General features: G+C 38.2%; 3 protein-coding genes across 3 annotated transcripts in view; all 3 read left to right on the top strand.

Annotated features, from left to right (window-relative positions):
• The window catches only part of LOC148822829 (nitric oxide synthase 3-like), a 34,312-nt gene extending 25,742 nt beyond the window's left edge, over nt 1–8,570 (top strand). The window contains exons 20-26 of the mRNA XM_088929600.1: nt 142–308; nt 3,139–3,349; nt 3,936–4,023; nt 4,253–4,374; nt 4,585–4,733; nt 5,579–5,773; nt 7,371–8,570. Coding sequence (XP_088785726.1) covers nt 142–308; nt 3,139–3,349; nt 3,936–4,023; nt 4,253–4,374; nt 4,585–4,733; nt 5,579–5,773; nt 7,371–7,460 — 1,022 coding nt within the window. The 3' untranslated portion in view covers nt 7,461–8,570. The remainder of the gene's footprint in view (nt 1–141; nt 309–3,138; nt 3,350–3,935; nt 4,024–4,252; nt 4,375–4,584; nt 4,734–5,578; nt 5,774–7,370) is intronic.
• Nucleotides 8,571–12,977: 4,407 nt separating this feature from the next.
• Nucleotides 12,978–15,062, top strand: LOC148822828 (lysozyme C II-like). The gene is made up of 4 exons (XM_088929599.1): nt 12,978–13,168; nt 13,808–13,969; nt 14,309–14,387; nt 14,913–15,062. The coding sequence occupies exons 1-4, from the start codon at nt 13,042–13,044 to the stop codon at nt 14,977–14,979; spliced, it is 435 nt and encodes a 144-aa protein (XP_088785725.1). The 5' UTR covers nt 12,978–13,041; the 3' UTR covers nt 14,980–15,062.
• A 3,411-nt stretch (nt 15,063–18,473) lies between these two features.
• Nucleotides 18,474–21,473, top strand: LOC148822827 (lysozyme C II-like). Its single transcript, XM_088929598.1, has 4 exons — nt 18,474–18,667; nt 19,280–19,441; nt 19,806–19,884; nt 21,321–21,473. Exons 1-4 carry the CDS (start codon nt 18,541–18,543, stop codon nt 21,385–21,387), a joined length of 435 nt encoding a protein of 144 aa, XP_088785724.1. The 5' UTR covers nt 18,474–18,540; the 3' UTR covers nt 21,388–21,473.
• The last annotated feature ends 2,506 nt before the right edge of the window (nt 21,474–23,979 follow it).

Here is a 23,979-nt window from a genome sequence, read left to right as displayed (position 1 = left end):
CATCCCATCAAGGGGCGTATCCTGCCTTGTGCCTGTTGCTTGCCAGGACAGGATCCGGCAACCCCACGTCACTGTATTAGATTAGAAAATGGATGGATGGACAGTATTGTGTGTGCTGATATAGTGCCCATTCCCTTGCAGGTCAGACGTCCTGGGTGCCTGGAGACAGGCTCCCTCCCTGCACCCTCGTGCAGGCCCTGTCCCACCTGCTGGACCTCAGCAGTCCACCCACACCCCCTCTGCTGCGCCTTCTCTCCCTGCAAGCCACAGCCGAGCAAGACCGGCAGAGACTGGAAACCCTCAGCCAGGTGATCAGCCTTATTCTGTTCAATATGACATGATTATAATTAGATTTCTATATAACATTATAATACTATTTTAATATAGATGCATTATATTTATTCACTAGCTGTACAAATATTTATATTTCAATACATATTAATTTGTTAATAACATTGAATATATAAAATAAATATTACTGTTTATTACTTAATCAATGATAGTTTTATTATTAGAATCTAGGATTACCTATTTATATTAAATTAACCATAAATATTTTTGTCCTTATTATTATGATGAGAGTTTGAATGTGTTGTTATAAGTAGGGACTAAGATAATAGAGAATTACAGATAATAGACCAATCCATTAATAAGTAAAAGTATCATAACCCCAAATTGTATACCCAAGAAGCACCTGAGTTCTTTGTTCTGTGGTGCAGCTTTGATATAAAGAGTAATAATTCAGGTACAGTGGGTCAAACAAATATTTATTAACAATGTGAATACACACACTAGACAACACATTACATAAACATACAACATACAAGTTACACTATGCTATTTTCACATTTACAAACAATGTGTCCCAGAGTTCTATGCTCTGACAACCCAACAAAAAAACAAACAGATTGCTACCAAGTATTCAAATCTTCTAATATAATACCTTCAAAAGCCAAGATAAGATAAAGCTTCCTTCTAAATCAATAAAATATAACCTAGAGTTTAAGCTCTCTCACCATAAATCCGGTTGCTACAAAGTGAATGGGAAACATACTGTATCTCCCTATTCTAAAAATGCACCCATTAACCAGGAGAGGCCATTTTTAGCTTGGGGATTCTCTATACAGGAAATCAGAGTTTCCTAAAAAAAAAAACAAATAGCAGCTCTATTAACAAAACTCAAATACTTAACTTAAACTTAAAACTTAATATCTCCTGTCTTCTGTCTTCCTCTCATGTCCTCCTCTGTGTTTTTCCATCTTTTCCTGTGTCCTCTCTATCTTCTCTCTCTACCTGCCTGTGTGCTGTATTCCTGGACGGTTGATTGACACTTTATAATTTATCCAGAACTTAGTTCACCAAGGTAAACCAGACTATTTCTTTGATCAATGTATATCACACCCAACATAACTAAGTAAACAACATAGTTCTTTCCTTGCTTTAAAGTTCTGAGAACTTCAAATGTTTACTCTGGCCAGGTGTTAACTATTGTATCTAGATTCTTAAGGATACCTCAGTAGTTACAATAGCTGTAACAATAGATTGCTAACAGGTACCCACACAATTTATAAAACCAACACTGGCCAACGAAAGAAATAAACCTGCCTTATAAATAAAACAGAAGGTGACCTAGAGTTAAATCTCTCTCTCTATACCGTAAATCTGGATGCTACAAAACTCATGGGACTCAATCCCTATTCTAAAATATGTATCCACAAATCCGGAAGACTGTTTCTATCCTAGGGATTCCTTATACAGGAATTCACAGTTTCCTAAAAACAACAGAATGGCAAACTCTCATAACAAGATTCAAATACTTAGCTAAAAATCTGGTCCTTAAGGTTGATCTGAACAAGAACCTTTCTTCTGGTTCTTTTCCGAAGAGAGAAACGTGGTCTCCCTTTTCTCTCCTCTGCTTTCTTCTTTGCATTTCTTCTTCTCTTCCACGTCTCTCCCTGTCTTTTTGTCGTATTTTCCTGGACTGTTGATGACTCTTAATCATTTAACGAGAACTTAATTAACTAAGGTAAACCTTACGATGTCTTTCATCAATGTGTGTCAGACCCCCTAAAACTCGACAGACACCTCAGCTCTATTTTCGCCGTGAAGCTCCTGAGGGATCAAACATTTCTTTCTCTTATTACACTAGTTTGCTTTTACTTTGTAAATTTACTAACTATCCTGCTAGAATAATGGAAAATTACTAACTGCAACTTAAGTGTGAGCTGGCTGTGCGCCCGGAACGTGAGGGCAGAGCTAGCCTCGGGCAGCCTGACCAGAACTGAGAGTGCCCGATATCTGCCAAAGCAATGATTAAAGGAACCCAAGATTTTCTTACAATTCTTACAGTTTATCACGGTCTGGGTGGGTTTTCTGTTTGTGATTTTGTATAAAACGCGTCCTTTTGTATCAGTGAGTCGTGTCAATGCTTCATCGGCTTTGGCTCCCGTATGCATACGTAATAAAGGAAATTCCTGCTTCATGCACACACAACACTCCCAAGAACACAAAAAGTTGACACTTGCTTGGTGTTTGACCTTTGTCTCTAAATCCTAAAACACTTCAGATAGCCACTTCCATTGTTGCAATGACATACTTCTTGAAAAGATTTAATAAAGGAATCCAATTACTATACTTGCTATAATTCTTAATTATTAGAAGTCCACTTCACACAAGAGAGCAATAGAAACTGTGTAAAGACTGATTTGTCCAATATTGTTGATCAATACAAAAATTTAAAAAACAGTACAAAAAACCAATACAAAAATGAAAAAAACACTGAAAAATGATAACCCCTGCCAATCTCCAAAAAAATAAAAATTCACAACCCAAAACATCCTGTAGCTTGAATGAGAGTGAAAGTGACAGCATGTTCTGAAGAACAGAAAGGTAAAAACAAAAATGACCAAACATCTGTCAATAGATTTCACATTGTACAGAATGGAATCAAATATGAAAGAGTAACTTTTGAAACTTATTTGGACCATTATGAGCAGTCCAGTTAAGCATTGATGACAGAATCTAGCACACTAAAATGGCAAACGTTTTGAAAAACGCACTATAAACATCACAGCGATATGGAAAACTGTGGAGTGTATAAACACTTTAGGACTTAACAATTTCCCACATATTTTGCAGGCAGGAGAGGAGTATGAGGTGTGGCGCTGGGAGCACGTACCCACCCTAGCGGAAGTTCTGGACGAGTTCCCATCTGTCACCTTGCCCACCTCCCTCTTGCTCAGCCAGCTGCCTCTACTGCAGCCGCGGTACTACTCCATCAGCTCTTCTCCTCAGGTCTGCCCCCAGGAGATCCACATCACTGTGGCTGTGGTCCAGTACAACACACAGGGTCAGTCTGTCTCTCTCTCATGCTCACTCTGAAGATGTGTTGTCAGTTTGTCTGTGTTTCGTTCGATATCCCCATTTACAATCTCCCACCAATGTAAACTCTCCTGATATTTCTCAATCCGGTTCACTGTAATGATCCTCATATCATTCAAGGAAATGGAGAGGACAGTTCAGCTTTCCTCTGAAATATATTTGTCAGAGCGCTTTGCCAATGTACATACTATAAGCTTCACATTATTTCGGTTCTCGCTCCACTGCAAACTTACAGAGACAGTGGAGGCTGTTGAATGGCAAACTGAGGTTATCCCATCTGTCTCAATCTCACTGTGGCCACAGATGGTTAATAATTTCACTGACAAATGAACCGGTGATGTTTGGACAGAAGGATTCAACCAGTTCTCTGAATGGGCTCCCCTGCTGGTTGAGTTGCTCAGGAGTCTCTAGGTTTTGTTCGGCCTTTCTTTCTCAGAGTCTGTATGTCTTTCTGTCAGACTTTTCTATGGTGTGATACCTCAAGAGAGTGCATAACTGTCTGTCTCTGTGTCAGTGGTGCAATAATGAGCACAGGGTTCGGTCTCTTCTGCCAGGTGGAAAAGGGCCCCTGCACTATGGTGTCTGCTCTAATTGGCTCCACCAGATCCAGCCTGGGGAAGCCGTTCCCTGCTTTGTCAGAGGGTAACATTTTTCTATTGCGTATATAACTGACTGTCTTTAAGTAAATTCAATACATTCTATATTTTGAAATATAGGTACATTTTATCTAAGCCTTTTGCTGTAACTAACCTATACAATATTATCCATTACAGTTTTAACGTTAACTGTAAGGTGAAAGTGATTTTTTGAGCACAGATAAATGTTTACCATTTCCGATGTGAGTTTTTGTCAACACTTTGTTCTCCAATAGGGCTCCATCCTTCCACCTGCCCTTGGACAGCTCTGCCCCCTGCATCCTGGTGGGTCCTGGCACTGGCATTGCACCCTTCAGGAGCTTCTGGCAACAGCGGCTGTATGAGATCGAGCAGCTGGGTTAGTGTGACCATCCAAGAGAATATCTGATTGGACTGTGGGACTGGTTAAGGCAGAGAGAACATACTTTTGACATTGCTTACTGTAGGACAAACACATATTCAAAACATTACTTTTTAGTGTGGAGTTAACCTTTATTAAAGGTTTAAATAAACGACTCATTTTATGGGTATCTAATGCCCTAGGCTGTGCTGTGTGATCTATTTGCAGGGAAAAAGCCCGAAGGAATGGTCTTGCTCTTCGGCTGTCGCCAGGCTGAATTTGACCACATTTACAAAGAGGAAATGGAAGATGCCCAGAGGAGGGGAGCCTTGAGTGCTGTCTACACTGCCTACTCCCGGGAAAAGGACATTCCCAAGGTACCGACTGTTATCTCTTATTAAAAACACAGCAATGACTATTCTGCCTATTCCAACAGAGGGCAAACTGTTGTGTGTGTTCTACCACAGTGATGACTCACCACCTCCACCAGCAGAGGGCACACTGCTCTGTCTGCCTGAACAGAGTGATGACACTTTGATTCACCCAGTTTATGTTGAATTTTTCAGTTACTTCACTGCAGCTTTTATGCACACACCAATATACATAAATACATGTGTAAAGGAATAAGTGCTACTGTACTTATTAAAATTTAAGTATGGGGTTTTGATTCTATGCCCTTCAAAAATGGTTAAACCACAATACAAGCTACCCATTGTCTACACTGTGGTACAGGTGTACTGGTGGCCTCGGCATACAGAGCAGATACAGATGATGTTGACATTCTTCCTTAGCTCACAGCCCTGTGTGAAGTGAGATCATCTGTTGCCATTGCTACATAGCCCAGTGTGTTTCATGCACAGCAGAAAATTCACTTACAAATATGCTAACACTCATGCACTTTACCTTGGTGAATAACAAAAGTTGAAAAGAGTTTACATTGCTGAAGCTGTGCATCTCTGTATTTGGCCATGCTTGATTTTACTGCACAGAAACCTTTCTTTAAAGGGGGCTGTGGTCATTAAGCATTTGCTGCTTTTACAGCAGCGTCCAGAGAAATGGATGATTCAAGATCTTCATGTTACAAGTATGGTAATGCCAACAGGAGGTATTATATTGGCATTTTGAAAGATACACGTTTCATTATACAGTATGTTGATTTCTTATGTGGAAAAGGCTGGCTCATGTTTTATAAATGCCAACTCATGTCCTGTTGTTGTATCAGACCTACGTCCAGGACATTCTGAAGCAGCGTCTGTCAGCAAAGGTGTGTGAGATACTATGTCAGGACTCGGGTCACATGTACGTGTGCGGCGATGTCACCATGGCGAAGGACGTGCTGAACACAGTGCAGCAGATCCTGGTGTCCGATGGAGGGATGACTGATAATGCAGCAAGGGAGTACCTAACTAGGCTAAGGGTAAGGATAACATTTTAGCATAAATCTAAATGTTACACTTTTCAATATACTATAACATTGTCTGTATTTTTATTACTTCTCTATATTTAATAAAACAATCTAAGCAATAATATGTCAACATAGTCATCTCAGTCTACATTATGATGAACGGTTCCTAAAATGTGTTAGTAGGTCGTCTTTCCTACCTGCATTCAAGCACTCTACAGCTGTCTACATCACATGTCATCTGTCGTGTGTCTTCCCATTTTTCAGTTTTATATCTGCTTTAACTTTCTTTCTAGCTTCTGAAGCATTTGATAATCCTATTTTGGAATCACCTTGGAATGTTAATAGTTTATTACATATACCAGAGAATCTAGAGTAGATCATTGCAATGGTAGTGTTGTTGCAGTTACAGCATGTTGCCACCAGAGGACGCCTCAGACACTGGTTGCTGGTCCAGCTATTCAGGAGAGGTGCAGACCACGCAGACGGCTGTGGCCAGTCATGAATTGCCTCCCCTCCACAGCCCTATATAAACTGTGCCCTCAGTCCTTTCAATTCTTAGCCCTTGTTCTTTTTTTTGTTCTTCTTTTCATGTTTATACCTTGTGGTTTCTCCTTGTTTTCTCCTGCATCAGGTGTTTTATTTCTCCTGGGGTTGCCTACCTGGTTCTTGATTTTAACATATTTCTAGACTTCAGTTGCGGGCTGTGAATTATACTTATTCAATTCGACATTCCTACCATTCCTATCACTCCTTTGTTTATTTGGGCTGGCTAGGCAGCCTTAACAGGTGTGGTCCTAACACTCCTAAGACCAAACACAGACGCCCTATACTACTGTTATTTCACCAATATGACATTATGTTATTCACTAGCTTTCTAAAAATCTAAGCATCACATTATGTACTTTGTATTCTTTACTGCTGTTGCTTGAGCAAAGGACTCTAACTTAAGCAAGACCTACAGTGAAAAGCATTAGTGTTGGGACAATGAGTTAAAATTACTAAATAAATTTGTATGGAAAATAGTACACAGTAATACAACAAAAGCTAAAGTTTAGTATTTCTTCCTCAAATTAATTTTTCAATGTAAAATATAAACTTCATTAATACATAGCAAAAATGAGAAATTTCACTTCAGTCCCTATACTTATAATTTTCAATGTATTAGTGCATTTTCTAAATCCATTGAGTACCTCCTAGAATTCTACTATTCTATCCTACCATAGTTATACAAATCCTAGTTTATTTCTAATTATTGTCCCATTAATTGTTATTACGTAATGGAAGACATATTGGTCTATAAGTACTTTGTTTAGTTTTGTCACACTTGTTGGAGATGGGCCTTGTATTGACAATTTTCCAGTCCATCAGTAATTACCCCTGATTTGAGTAATTTATTTGATTAATATTCCAAAATAACACACGGAATTTCCAACAGTAAAGTTGATATAATAGCAGGCCGTAGTAGTAGGCTGTTGTTGTACACCCTGGCATTTTGTTACATTATCCTTGTCTAAATGTGCATCACACAGACCGATCCCTCTCATTCATTTCTCACTGTCCAGATCCTACTTGCCCTACTTGATCCTACACTCTTTCTCTCTCCCCACAGGATCAGAATCGGTACCATGAGGATATCTTCGGGGTGACTCTGCGCACTCATGAAGTCACCTCCCAGATACGCTACCGCTATCACTCCTAGGATGAAAGAGTCTTTGGGAGCTCAGAAGGGCCAGAGCTCTGATCCTGCACTTGGTGACACATTGATTGAAGCAGACACACATAACTACACAATCAACCACACACATATCCTCCATCTACTGGTTCTCTTACACTAATACATCCAACCATTCGTCCAGGGAGAGACACCTAACTACACTAAATAGTGCACATGTGTAATGTGCAAACAGGTAGACCTGAGTACACATACTGGTTTGATAACCACCTGCACAAAGACTAGACAGACAGACAACCCCTCCTTCCCCACTTGGATCAGTCCTACTCACTGCTATAGAAAGATTTTACTGGAACTTAAATCAATCATATTCACAAGAAGAGACAGTAGCATATCTCAACATGCATTGAAACGCACTCAGAGAGACCTTGTAGCGAAATGTTTTAACAAACTTCTGAATACGTACACACTCAACCTTTCGTAAAGCCATCATTCATACAAGATCTTCATAAATACAAATTCACCCACATAAATCAACATTCCTTGAGATTTTACAAAATGCTCACTTCAAATAAAATCTGTTGCCATGGTTTAGCGATAATCACAGTCTCAAATAAGTATAAGAACAGGGCTTGGCTGATTACAGAGTGAAGGTGAATGGGGATTTGAAAGATGTAGGACAAGAGCCAGTGGGGAAGGACAGGATGCATATGATGACTAGGAGTCATCAGAACTAGGAAACTTCAGATATTTCAGATAATGTGACTACGATGATTCAACATTTTTCTAAATAACAGATATGACCTATTCTTTGTATTTTATTGAGAATAATTATTATAATTATAATTTCACTGAATAAAGTAATTACATGATGTCATCCAACATGCAGTACAGAATTTTCAAGTTGCCTTCTCTGCACAGAATCTGTTATTACATTTTTTGCCATTTCAAGACAATGTACTGTAATTTTCTGCATCTGGATTTTGCCCAATGTCTTATTTTCAATTAAATTGGAATGTGTTTTAATACATATAAAACTTAAAATGTGTTGGTCAGAGGCGATAGTTCTTAGAAATTATGATTGATAAATAACACATTTGTTGTTTTAAATATTAAAATGGGGGTTTAAAAAACAAAGGTCTGATAATTTTGTGAAATTATCCTATGCCTTTCATTTTGTAAGAAAAAGAGAAGCTACTTAATGCAAATTCTCCTTAGGAGCCCCTGAATTCTTACTCAAAATCTTGCAACAAAGTTCTGTGTTTGTACTATAATTTTAAGGGATAAACATTTGAATTACTGATTGAAGTAATTCAAATAATCATAGGAGTGTTAAGATGCTGCCCATGGGATCTATACTTTATAGCCACTCATTTCTAATCAAGCATTCTGTGACTTTAGCTTATCAATGTATAAGCAGTTCTTGGAAAAAAAAAATCTATCAATTCCTGATAGAAATGAAATTCCAAACTCACTAGGAAAACCTTTGCCGTTAACATTAGTTTTAGAGTGGGGGGAATATACAGTATAGCTAGATTTACAACGGATAGTGCAACAGTGCATTGTAAGACCTCTCAAATGTATTGTACACTGATGTTAGATCTATTATAACAGAATAATAATTAACTGTTTTTACAGAAAGATTTTTTTTTATAATGCTTTTTCTTCTTCTCACCTACAGTACATGTATTTTTTATCAGGGCATCTGGGTTTCCTTTAAACAGATAATACTCCAAGGTAGAGATTCAGAGTTGCACATTGTAACTCGCCAATAGGATTAGCTTTCTTGAAAAATATGAGATATAGAATGGGTCCTTATGTTATAGAAGACAAAATTATCCATTACTCTCAAAGTATTTGTGGTCATGTGTTACAATGCGATCCAACTTTTTAATGAAAGAAAATACTACCTACCAAGACAAAGCTGCTGTATTCTTAGTGTCTATCAAGAATTACATTTGTAAGGAATGTGACCTCTATAAGCACAAACGCAATATTGTTTTCAATAATTCATTCAGTTTTGATGAAACTACAAGAGTTCCATCAAGAATCCATGTGAAGTGCAGCTGCAATATACAGTACCTACAATCCTGCTTAAACTAAAGATTAATGCACTGCATGTTGAACAGTGCTGTAATATCTTATTCAAACACAGTGGCATACTAAAACCTCACTATGCAAACTTTTTTAAAGAGGCTACGTCCTCAAAGCTTCTCTCTCCATTACATTGGAATGAGATAGCAGGCCCAGAGCAGTTGTACTTTCTCTCCCAAAAAATGGTAAGTGAATCTTCAGTTACGGTACATGTCGTATGACATCCATCCATCCATTTTCTCACCACTTTATCCAATACAGGGTTGTGGGAGAGCCAGAGCCTATTCTGACAAACACGGGCACAAGGCAGGAAACACCCTGGACGACACACCAGTCTATTGCAGGGCACATACAGACACACACTCACATCAGGGCAATTTCCCAGAAGCCATTAACTTCCCAGTATGTCTTTGGAATGTGGGAGGAAACTGGAGTCCCTGGTGAAAACTCACATAAATACAGAACATACAGTACAAGCTACACAAAAATGGGAATCCATGAACTGAACCCAAAGCCCTAGTACTGTGAGGCAGCAATGTTAACCACTGCGCCATTGTGCTGCCCCTGTCTTTGGATATCTGGATATTTGCAGAAATTGGTGTAAGAAGGCAAAAAAGGGCCTATAAAGACAATGAAAATAAAACAGTGCAATGAACAATACATTAAAGTCTATTGTAATGTAAATTTACTAAATGTAAATAAATGAATCTGCGTTCAGAAGGCAAATGCACTGCATCTACCAAACTGAGGAACAGTGCAAGTTCTGGAGATCTGAAACATATGGCGATGATGTTGGAAATCTTTATTTATTGAGAGCAAAATTTTCACCAAATATTGCAGATCAAAATGATACTGGTGATACTGGACTTCCTTGCATCTTCCCTAAGAACCTGGACTGTTTTGAGGAATTAACTTATCAAACAAGCTCATCCAAGCACTTGGATGTGCCACAAGCTAAGCTATTTGTAGCTCCAGGTCAGATGGATGGAAAGAAATGTGTATCTAGAACTTGCATTGAATAAGGATAAGAGAGTCTCTCAGTCTGTGACATACCCAGTCATGCCACACTTAGTTTACTCCCGGACCCCTGGCTGAAATTTAGGACCCTATTAATGAGAGTATTCTGGGCTAAAAAATCCAAGGCAGTTTTGAAGGACAAAGAGAATGTGGGACTGTGCTCCTGAATTAACCTTAAAGACTCAAAAGACAAAAAAGTATGGGAAGTAAACAAAGGGGAACAACATTCCTTCTGGTTATGTTGGGATCAGTCAGGTAAAAAAAGGAAGAGAATGGTCACCCACACTGAGGAACCTGACTTGTAGCCAAGAGATACCCCACAATGGGTTAGGGAACCCCTCCCCCTCGCTTTCACAAGGAATTGCTAGGGAGATGCTGCAAGGATGTGAGAGTGATGTGTAAAAGAGAAGCTCAGGCAATACAATATATGTTTTATAAACAGTACTTAGCAGGTTGGAAACAGGCAATATTAGGATCTGACTTTCCTCCTGAACGTCTGTTGTAAATACGATTAGAGTTCTAGGAGATAGCATGGATGTCGTCAAAGTAGGTCTTCTACTAATTTCTATTAGAAGTCTATTAACTTCTAAGGGAGTACCACAAGGATTTGTATAAGAAGCACTGCACTGTCAAATCTTTATACATATCAAATAGTTACACTTTCAGATAATGCTGAATAGGAGAATTACCAAACTATAAAATCAGCAAAAGAAATTCAAGACAAAATAGAAATGAAAGTAGGAAACATATAAATTGTAAAAATACGATGTGAAACACTGGCCTGAAGATATCAATAAAAATGCTGATGAAATGTCATTTTAGTCCATTTAGATGCTAAATTTTACTCTTTCCACTTAATGTTGTGCAAATTAAAAAGGGAAGTTGGAGATAATTCACAAATTGGCCATGCATGGAGTGTTTTGATTGAAGATTTTGAAAAAATGGGTTTCTATGAATTTGTACCTTGAGAGAATTGCACCTCGAAAGTGCACGTTATGTCATATGGTGTCATTTTTAAGTGGAAAGTTTTAAAGTGTAGTATTCAACTGATGTTCTAAAGCTGTGAATTGTACATTTCTTATGCCTGTTTGTTCAATAAATGTATTTTACTTCATCAATCTTTTAAATGTCATGGTTGAGCTGGCACATATCTGTAGTAGTCAGTTTACAATGGAAAAGCAAATATGTACTTTTCCCAGAGGAATAAAATAAAACTTCCCAACGAGGTTATTTACAGTTCAACTTAGGTCCTACAATGGCATAGGACCATTGTGATATAAATCAAATTCCTCCCACGTGTTCCCAAGTTTGACATATATTTTCAAAAGAAATAAAGGTTTCCTTGTGAAGAAGATGTTGGTGATTAGTGAAAACGGTTTTCTGTGATTTATCTTGTTGTTACAAGTAAGCGGAGTTGAACCCATCACTCTCTGCATCATATTTTTCATTCACAAACCTGTTTCTCTTGAGTTGTTGATCCTCTCATGCATTAATATAATTGATTTATATTTAGTTCTCATACTGAGTCTTCATACTGATTTTATTGAATACTCTTTCACTTGACCATGAAGAATTAAAAACTACAAATGGTTTGCTTGTAAAGAAAAACTAACACTTTTGATTTTGCTGTCACAATGCATTTGGAGGGCACTGTACATTTTAAAACACAAATACATAAAATATAAAATAATAAAATATATATATATAGTAAAATATGCCCCTGTACCACAAAGCTACAAACCCAAGCTCCTGCAAGTTTAACATGTGAGCTGTATTCCATGTGTGGTTGTCTGATGTTTATGGTGTTTATATATTGCTGTCTATTGGATATTGACTTCATATTGTGTTCATCACTATATATTAGGATCCAGGTCCTGAGGGTTCTGTTGTTTTCAAGGTATAAAATAAAATCATTTCTCCAGTTCACTGTTCCACTCCAGCTGTGGTTTAAAAGTTTAAATGCCCTACTGTCTACATCTGAGAAAATGATCTCAGGTCCTTTAAGTCCACATCACTAGACATTAAACCAATGACCATTACAGCATAAAAAAGCAGAAGGCTTTGATCACCCATTTTACAAATCAAAAGCATTCTCTGCAACTGCAGATTGCAAATTCAGTTTCAACTTAAAAATGACAAAAAATATGATCAACTACTGTAGAACATGGACCAGATTAACATGACCTAATTAACATTAAAGATTGAACAACAGGGACACATTGCTTTTGTACACATTTGCATGGGGATGAATCTGATCTATATTTTAAAATACTGTGTTCATTTTGCAATATGGCAAAAAAAATATTTGTATGTGGTAAAGTATTTCTTATTTTTCAATACTTCATCCAGCCCTTAAAGGGGAAGTTGAACTTCTGCCAGACCAGTTTACAAGAAAAGGTAAAAGTTTCATCATTTCCTTTAACGCCTCCTTCTGAAGTCTATATATACCCAAGTGACAAGAACATTGATTCAGAGAGTCGTATGTACCATATTCAAAATGAAGGGTGTTGTGTTCTGTCTGCTCTTTGCCTTAGCAAACTGCAAGGTATATGATCGGTGTGAGCTGGCAAGAAAACTGAAGGCTTCTGGACTGGATGGGTACCGGGGATACAGCCTGCCAAACTGTGAGTACTGAGCACCAGCCCTTATGTACTAAGGTCTTTCAGGTTGGGCTCCCATTTGGAGATTTTTAAATGAAGAAATATTTTTAATCTCAAAGTGACGCTAATACCCTATCAACCATTTTTTAAACAAAAACATTGAAACTCTCTTTAATGTACAGGTCACTGGATGTGAACATTGCCTTGCTTAGGGTATAGGTGATTATTGAAATGGCACAGACAGATATCTGTAAGCCCTGGAAAGGCTTCTCTTTCTGGCAGATTTCTGATTTCATCCTCCTCACCTGTGAGGGAGTGAAGAGTTTCTCTGCAGCCAGAGGAGAGGAGCATGAATCCACCTCTCTCCTGCTCCACCACTCTATGAGCCTCCTTTTAAAAATACATTTAAGTGATAACAATATCACTGATACCACTTTTAATATTTTAATGGTAAAATACAAGGGTAAGATTGAACCTATAGAATATAACTCCCATCAATCTGTAACTCACTCTTGTCAGTGTGCAGCGTGTGTTTAACTTTCTGAAGCTGTAGCTTCTGGAAAATTGTAGCTTCATCTGAAACTTGGCTGAGTGGATTCTCCAGTGTGTCTAACTGCAGCATATCAAGACTGTAATATGTGCCCTGGGTTAATATCTTCTCAGGGGTGTGCTTGTCAAAGTGGGAGTCCAGTTACAACACTGCAGCCATCAATCACAACTCGGATGGATCCACGGATTACGGGATTTTCCAGATAAACAGTCGCTGGTGGTGTGAGGATGGAAAGACCCCACGATCCAAGAATGCATGTGGCATCTCCTGCAGCCGTGAGTAGGACTCCACCCAGATAACCCAGATTGTGCATTATAGGCTCAAATTGTTTTTAGAAAGTGCATGGTTACCATCAAGTTTTACATATATTGATGATGAAAATACCATACTTTCTCCTTTACTGCATTACAGTAATACTGTGGGTTGCCATATTAAATCCTCACGGTAATACCATTTGTTTTACTCTTTCAGACTATAAATCTAAGGCTGGCAGTATACTGTTTAAAGTAATGTACTTTAAGGGTCAGGACTTTTATGTTGTTCTGTCTGAATGGCAATGTGCTTCTGCTGCTGTTTGGCTGCTTTTCACCTTGATATCTTTCTTTTCCTTCCAGAGCTGCTGACTAATGACATTACAGTTGCCATCCAGTGTGCCAAGCGCGTGGTCAGAGACCCCAATGGCATGAGAGCCTGGTGAGAACGCAGAAATGAATGGGAGGACAGACACTGCACCCCAACTTATCTTTCACGCTCACACTACTTTCCACCTACTAGCTATAAGCAAAGCAAATACATCTAAAAGTGAAAGTGCCTAGATGAAATGTTTAATATACAGTAGGCATATTTTAATTTGACAATGTTTTTCTATTATAAAACCTAATTCCACCTGTATTATATTTTTAGCCATCTCTGATATGTCACAACATTTAGGAGAAATATTCTTTTAAATAGCACTCTTATAAAGGCAAGGTGAGTCTTGAAGGTAGTGGCTGTGCTACATAGATATTGTCACTTTTGCTATTGGTTTGAATAAAACATCTTTGTAATTGTTCTAGTGTAAAGAGCACTGAAGTTAGTTATATGAAATTAATGTTATGAAGCAAATGTTATCTACCTTGCCGTTAACTGCAGCTTGATTGCTGTGTATGATATATGCTGATTTGTTTAATTATTCAGATCGATGCACTCATGTCATCTGACCTCTAATTTTCTTTCCAGGGTGGCCTGGCGTAACCATTGTCAAGGAAGAGATCTTAGCCAGTACACTGCTGGCTGTGGAGTGTGAACCAGCCATGCAGTCTATTCCATTGATGGTAGAACTGCTTCCTGTAGCGTTCTAAACCTAAATAAAAGGATACTTTCATTGCAGTTATGCCTACTGTGTAATTTGTAAAGTTATATAAAAAGCTATCAAGGTATTTAAACCTGAATTGTCCCTTAAATCATACAAGCAGACATAAATGAACACGGGTTCCTGTTTTGACAAGAATCCCATTTCTCTTTAAATATTGCAGTGAAGAAAGTATAATGGAATATATTACTTAGTGGTATTGATCAAAGGGATACTTGTATCTGTCAATTAGTTATACTGATGAACGTAATCTGAAAAAGACTGTAGGGATGTTTGGTATCTTATGAGCAGGATACAGCTCAAAAGTAAGAATATTTTCCAGTCTTTGCTTCCCCTCAGAATAGCTGATTTTTAGTTCCAAAGGCAACCACTGTGTGCGTAACACCTAAAACAATGATAAACTATACAGATTAGCAAAACATGTATTGGACCAGCTTCCTAAACACACAGGCAGATATCCAATTTCTATTTATCACTCTTTCTGACAATTATATCACAGTATCTTGATAACAACAAATTCTATGAAACTTTGTAGAGATAAAATGAAGGCCAACAGTATACAAAAATGTGTTTAAAGAAAGTAAGGTCATTCAGTCTCAAGGTCGCCGCTCAAAGATTCATTTTTAGATGACATGCACACAAGAAACATCCTTCCATGCTCAGAATCATTTTCCCACAGAAAGGACACACCAGGCTCACATTTCTTTTAAGAGCAAAGTGGGACAAAGCAGACTGCCAAATGAATAACATATTAATATCATTAATAATTACAGCTGCTTCCTTCTGGATGTACTTGATACTTTATAAAAAGAAGATGAAATCAGGAAATCAGGGACAATACATTATTAGCAACAAGGGACATGAATATTTTCTTTCTTTCTCTGTGTTTTGTTAATGTTTCACCTGCAGTGTATATTAACAGTGTTTTAAGAACAATGGAAGGTGAGATAAGATCACTTTATTGGCCATATACAATTTCTTGAATTAGGATTTTGTCCTTTCGCATACCCCAACTTGCTCTCCATGAGACACACAGACAGGGAGAGAAGCTTGGGGTCAGAGCGCAGGGTCAGCCTTTTATACAGCACCCCTGTTACAGGTACTGTAAAAAACATTTATACAATCACACTCATTATAAAAAGAGCTTAAAGAGCTTGACCATCTTTAGTGATAAAAAGTGTAAGAGGAAATGTGGATGTACTTTTCATTCCAAATACAGAAAACAATAAGGGGCAGTTTTTATTACCTGCTTTCTGTGGATATTCCATATTGAAAAACTCCTGTTCACCAGTTCCTTACCCTTGAAAAACAACTGCCGTTGTGCCAACGGGAAATACATTGCCGAACGCAGTCTGTATTGTATTGTGCAATTCTACTTTCCACTCGTTACTTGTATTGTCTCTTTCCTGATGATGTTTTGATGAAAAAGTCTGTCCGTTATCACTAAGCCACATGGCTGGAACTTATCCTGGAAGTACACAGTGTAAGGGAACACTGATAACAAATGTCTGCTCTGCCTGGACAGGAGGGCCGAAGAGACAGTGAAAATATAGAACAGCCAATAAGAATCTCACCATTTTACTCTAGTAAAACATAATTTAAGCATTTTTTGTGTACACAGCTTGTGTCAGTTTTTTCTACAAAGCCGTCTTCTTAAGATAGTGGTGGGCAGGCCCAACTCTTGGTTGCTTTTTTGTTTACCGTCTACTCCAGGTACACAGAACAGAATGGAACGGTTCAGGCTGTAAGTGTGGAAGAGGGCGTTAGGAATAATGTTGTGTGTTAGGGTACTGATTAAAAAAATCACGTCTGCACTGTCAGTCACATGTCAACACTAAAGTTTGGAGAACTGATTCACTATCCCTTCTCCTAATTAGTCTTATTTAGAACATTATCCTTCACTGATCCATGGTTGCATGAAGTTTGCCCACCAGAATCTTCTCTCTTTGATTTCCATTTTCTAAGAGTTTCATCCAATTCGGGTCACTGGGAAGCCAGAGCCTATCCCAGCAAACAAAGGGCACAAGCAAGGTGGAGCACACTAGAGGAGACCTCAGTTAATCAAAGGGCAAATACAGGCACAGACATACATAAATTCTCACACTAGGGCTGAGTTTCCCAGAAAACCAATTAACCTATATGTCTTTGGATTGTAGGATGAAACCAGAGCATCCAGAGGAATTCCACACAGAGATGGGGAGAACATACAAACTCAGATAACACCCCAGGCTAAATTGGTTGAAGATCTGAGTCACTCCCGGGAATATATACACCAAACCAATCGTTTGTAGTCCCTCCCAGAGTACAAATAAACTCAAGTTCCTGAAAGTTTAGCATATAAGCTGTTCTCAATGTGTGGTTTTCTGATATTGTGCTAATGTTTATTTATTGCTGTCTGTTAGTTATTGACTTCATGTTGTTTTGATCACCATACATCAGGATCCAGGTCCTGAGGGTTCTGTTGTTTTCAAGGTGCCAGATAAGGATGTTTCTCCAGACTACCGCACCACTCCAGATGTCAACATGTTGTGCAATCTAGTCTCCAGTTCATACTTCATCATATACTATATCAACAGGTGTGGATTAGGTGAATTAATAACTAGTATGAATTACAAGGTCAGCATTACCTGATAAAGGACTTTATGTATTGTGTACAAATACTTGTTTTTCCACTTATCTTTGCTGTAGAGTACAAAACAAGGTCTAGCAAAACTGACACAGCTGGAAACTATAGTGTTTGGAAACACTAATAGATATTTTTAAGGTTTTTGGATTGTCAAAACATCTGTATTACAGATTTGATCATTATTATGTAGCTATCAGTACAAATAGTTTGTTGTTAAGGGTGAAAGGTAGAGCTATTGAAATAAAGGGTACTGCTTAATGTTGAGAGCCTATTCCGTGGTTTAAATGTTTAAAGGACCTACAATCTACATCTGACAAAAATGACCTCACATTGCTTTATTCCACATCACCAGATATTGTAAAACTGACTACTGCAACTCATTAATGCAGGCTCTGATCACCCGGTTTACATACAAATGTGTTATTTAAAGTACAAAACTAGTGTCAACTTAAAAATGACAAAACTATGACCAACCGAAACATGCAGCTGCACCAGATTAACATTAATCTAATTAACATTAAAAAGTGAACAATAGGACCACATTGTTTAAATCAGTATTGCAGTATTGATACTGATACTGATATGATATTCTTTCATTATTGATGGGGATAAATCTGACCTGTGCTTTATTAACTTCTGTTTTGCAATATGGCAAAAAAAAGATATTAACTTGTTTTTTATGTGGTATATCATTTCTTCTTTTTCATTTCTTCTTCATACATCCTTAAAGGGGAAGTTGAAATTCCACCAGACCAGTTTACGAGAAAAGTAAAAAGTATCAGCATTTCCTTTAACGCCTTCTTCTGAAGTCTATTTATACCCAAGTAACAAGAACAGCGATTCAGAGAGTCGTGTGTGCTGTATTCAAAATGAAGAGTTTTGTGTTCTGTCTGCTCTTCGCCTTGGCGAACTGCAAGAAATATGAACGGTGTGAGCTGGCAAGAGAACTGAAGGCTTCTGGACTGGATGGGTACTGGGGATACAGCCTGCCAAACTGTGAGTACTGTCTCCACCCCTTATGTACTAAGGTCTTTCAGGTTGGGCTCCAATTTGGAGATTTTTAAATGAAGAAAGATTCTTCAAAACTTTTTTTAAACAAAAACACTGAAACTCTCTTTAATGTACAGGTCACTGGATGTGAACATTGCCTTGCTTAGTGTATAGGTGATAACTGAAATGGCACAGACAGATATCTTTAGGCCCTGGAAAGGCTTCTCTTTCTGGCAGATTTCTGATTTCATCCCCCTCACCTGTGACGGAGTGAAGAGTTTCTCTGCAGCCAGAGGAGAGGAGCATGAATCCACCTCTCTCCTGCTCCACCACTCTATGAGCTTACTTTTAAAAATACATTTAAGTGATAACAATATCACTGATACCACCTTTAATATTTTAATGGTAAAATACGAGGGTAAGATTGAACCTATAGAATATAACTCCCATCAATCTGTAACTCACTCTTGTCAGTGTGCAGCGTGTGTTTAACTTTCTGAAGCTGTAGCTTCTGGAAAATTGTAGCTTCATCTGAATCTTGGCTGAGTGGATTCTCCAGTGTGTCTAACTGCAGCATATCAAGACTGTAATATGTGCCCTGGGTTAATATCTTCTCAGGGGTGTGCTTGTCAGAGTGGGAGTCCGGTTACAACACTGCAGCCATCAATCACAACTCGGATGGATCCACGGATTACGGGATTTTCCAGATAAACAGTCGCTGGTGGTGCGAGGATGGAAAAACCCCACGATCCAAGGATGCATGTGGCATCTTCTGCAGCCGTGAGTAGGACTCCACCCAGATAACCCAGATCGTGCATTATAGGCTCAAATTGTTTTTAGAAAGTGCATGGTTACCATCAAGTTTTACATGTATTGGCGATGAGTATACCATACTTTCTCCTTTACTGCATTACAGTAATACTGTGGGTTGCCATATTAAATCCTCACAGTAATACCATTTGTTTTACTCTTTCAGACTATAAATCTGAGGCTGGCAGTATACTGTTTAAACTTTAAAGGAATGTACTTTCAGGGTCAGGACTTTTATTCTGCATGACTTAGGTGTGTTGTTCTGTCTGAATGGTAATGTGCTTCTGCTGCTGTTTGACTGTTTTTCACCTTGATATCTTTCTTTTCCTTCCAGAGCTGCTGACTAATGACATTACAGTTGCCATCCAGTGTGCCAAGCGTGTGGTCAGAGACCCCAATGGCATGAGTGCCTGGTGAGAACGCAGAAATAAATGGGAGGGCAGAAACTGCACCCCAACTTATCTTTCACACTCACACTACTTTCCACCTACTAGCTATAAGCAAAACAAATACATCTAACTGAAAGTTTCTAGATGAACAGTGTTATATAGATGCTTTTTAAATTGACAATCCACCATTCACTACTATAAAACCTAATGCCATCTGTGCTACCTGTATTAGTTCATAATAATAATAAACCTTATTTTCTATAGCGCCTTTAAAGGTGGCTTCTCAAAGCGCTTTACAGGATGACAACAAACAATAAAAGAAGAATACACAAGATAAAACACAATTACAATATATAGAGGAGACTGTGGATGGTGGTACTAAGAAGAGCAGAGGGGTGAAGAATGGAACCAGTTAAGTAAAGGCTTTTCTGAAGAAGAGGGTTTTGAGTCTGGATTTGAAGGACTTTAGAGAAGATGGCTCTCTGATATCCTTGGGGAGAGAGTTCCAGAGCTTGGGGGCATAACAGGAGAAGGCCCTGTCACCCATACAATGTAGACGGGCTTGGGGGACAGTAAGGAGAGCAGAATTAGAAGAGCGAAGGTTGCAAGGTGGGGAGTAGGGCGATAATAGTTCAGACAGGTACTTAGGTGCCAAGCCATGCAGAGCCTTGTAGGTGAACATGAGGATTTTAAAGTCCACACGGAATCTGACCGGAAGCCAGTGCAAGGACTAGGATAGGAGTAATGTGAACACTTGCACTAGACCTGGTCAGGATTCTGGCTGCTGAATTTTGGACATACTGCAGTTTGTTCAAAGTAGATTTAGATACCCCAGCGAGTAGAGCATTACAGTAGTCAATTCGAGAGAATACAAATGTGTTGATCAGCTTTTCAGCCACAGTTAGTGATAGCATAGGGCGTAGTCTAGCGATATTTCTGAGGTGAAAAAAGATGTTTTGACAGTATGCTGCACATGTGGGTCGAATGTTAAGCCAAAATCGAATATAACCCCAAGGTTTTTCAATTTTGATTGAAGCTCAAGTACAGAACCATCAACAGATAGGGTTACAGGACTGGCTTTACGAAGTTGATGGGGGGTGCCAATAAGCATGACTTCAGTCTTGTCGCAGTTAAAATGAAGGAAGTTTTCAGTCATCCAAATTTCACATTTCTGCTGTGTCACAACATTGAGGAGTACTTTTCTTTTAAATTGTATCTTTATTGAAGTAAGATTCTTGAAGGTAGGAGCTGTGCTGGATATTGTTACTTTTGTTTTTGGCTTTGTATACAGCATCGTGTTGTTTTGGTGTGAAAAGCTTTGAGGTGTATTTGCTTGCAGGAAAGCAAATATTATCTACAGCTACGGGTTAATTACTGCGGATAAGATATGAAGAAGTTTTTTAATTATTCAGATCGATGCACTCATGTCATCTGACCTGACTGTCTAATTTTCTTTCCAGGGTGGCCTGGCGTAACCATTGTCAAGGAAGAGATCTTAGCCAGTACACTGCTGACTGTGGAGTGTGAACCAGCCATACAGTCTAATCCATTGATATAGAACTGCTTTCTGTAGCATTCTAAACCTAAATAAAGGAATACTTTTGTTGCAATTATATCTACTGTGTAATTTGTGAAGTTACTTAAAAGAGTATCAAGGTATTTAAACCTGAAATGCCTTCTTAATCATGCATGCAGACATAAATGAACATGGGTTTTGGAAAGAACCCCATTTCTCTACAAATATTGCAGTGAATGTGTTGAATGTTTAAAAATGGTGGAATATATTACTTAGTGGTATTGATCATAGGGATACAGGTATCTGTCAATTAGTCAGTTGTAATGGTGCAGGTAATCTGAAAAAGACTGTAGAGATGTTTAGTGACTTACAAAAAAATGCAGCTCACAAGTCAGCATATTTTCCAGGCCTTGCTTCAAAAACAGGAAGCTGTTTTTAGCTCCAAAAGCAACCACTTTGTAGGTAACACCTGAAACTATGATCAGCAAAGCATGTATTGGACCAGCTTCCTAAACACACAATCAAAAGCATCTTCACAAAGCGCTTTACAGGAAAAAGAAAACAAAAACAGTTAATACAATGAAAACAGCAACAAAGATAGAGTTAAGGATGTTGTAGAAGATGCAATGGGGCAGACACAGACATCAGTTAAATAAATGCGTTTCTGAAAAGAAGGTTTTGAGTCTGGTCCTGACATCACTGAGAAAGAGTGACTCTTTGATTTCCTTGGGGATAGAATTCCAGAGCTTTGGGACATAACAAGAGAAGGCCTTGTCACTCACAGAATGTAGACAAGCCTAGGAGACCAACAGGAGATCAGAAGCAGATGAATAAAGGCTGCAAGGTGGAGAGTAGAAGACAACTGGTACTATGGTGTCAAGCAATGTATAGCCTTATATTTTGTAATCAGCATACAACCTGAAAGGAAGCCAGTGCGAGGACTCCAGGACAGGAGTAATGTGATCATGTGCATGTGACCTGGTCATATTCTGGTAGGGCAAAAATGAATTCTAGAAAACATAAGTGTGTTGACCAGCTTTTCAGCTACAGTCAGAAACAATACAGGAAGTAGTCTAGCTATATTCCTGAGATGGAAGAATAATGTTTTTACAATATTTTGGACATGTAGGTTAAATTTTAAACCTGCATCAAATATAACCCTCAGGTTCTTCAATTTAGATTGAAATTCAAGTACAGGGCCTTCCACGGACAGATAGGGTTACTGCATTGGTTTTACGGAGTTTGTAGGCATTATCAAAGAAGCATGACTTCAGTCTTGTCACAGTTAAAGTGAATACAATTTTGAGTCATCTAGGTTTTAATGTCAGAGATGCAGTTAGAGAGTGCAAAGATGGACACCTCTGTGTTAGGTTTAGTAGGGATGTTGATTTGAAATCGTTAGCATAGAAGTGATAATTCAGATCATGTGATCTTAATAGCTTTCTAAGGGAGAATATGTAAATGCTGAATAATAGGGGATCCAGTATCAAGCCCTGCGGAACACCAGACTTAACGAGTCCAACTTCAGAACTGAAACCCCCAGGAGTGAGAAAGTGTTGTTATACTGTAAGTAAGGTAATACTTGAACCACTTAAGAGCAATGCCAGAAACACTAAATAACTCTGTTGTTTACAACAAGGCTGTTGAAGAGGTTATTAGCAATGATATGGTTATATAACTGAATTGCAACATTACATTCTAGAATTTCAGTGAAAAGGTAGGTTGGATCTTTGGATCTTGATAACAATTGATTCTGTTAATATGATACAGTGTTTACAGCAAAACCTTGCAGAGATAAAATGAATGCCCACAGATCACAAAAATTAGTTTAAAGAAAGACATTTCAATTGCAAAGTCTCCACTAGACGATTAATTTTCAGACTACATGCACACAAAACATTCTTCCATGTTTTGATTCAGATTGCGCAGAGACAGAACATGCCAGGCTCACATTTCTTTTAAGAGAAAAGCAACCAAATGAATGCCATATTAATAATACGTATATTCTATCATTAATAACAATAACTGCTTCCTTTCGGGTATACTTGATACATAAAAAAAATATTTTAAATCAGGGACGATACATTGTTAGCAAATATTTTCTACATTTTTGTTTGTTGTCTTTTGCAAACATTTGACCTGTAGTGTATGAATGCAGTGTTTAACCACACTGGAAGGTAAAAAACATTTATACAAATATATTCACACTGATACTTTTAAAGAGCTTAATCTTCTTTAGTGATACAAAGTGTAAGAGGAAATGTGGATGTACATTAAATTCCAAATACAAAAAATAATTAGGGGCAGTTTTTATTACGTACTTTCTGTGTTCATTGCATCTTGTGGTCTTGAAAAACAACTGCTGTTGTGCCAAGGGGAAATACAATGTTGAACAATTCTAAGTTACTTCCCTTTGTATCGTATGTTTCCTGCCAATTTTTTGAAGAAAAAATCCGTCCGTTATTACTAACTAACATAGCCAGAACTTATCCCGAATGAACAGAGTGTAAGGTAACACTGATAGCACATCTTTGCTCTCTCCCTGGACAGGAGGGCCACAGAGAAAGGGAAAATGCAGAACAGATAATAAAAGTCTCACCACT

This window comes from Atractosteus spatula, chromosome 12 (assembly GCF_055471065.1).
Source record: "Atractosteus spatula isolate fAtrSpa1 chromosome 12, fAtrSpa1.hap1, whole genome shotgun sequence".
Lineage (NCBI taxonomy): Eukaryota > Metazoa > Chordata > Actinopteri > Semionotiformes > Lepisosteidae > Atractosteus > Atractosteus spatula.
This window is presented reverse-complemented; position numbering and strand designations above follow the sequence as displayed.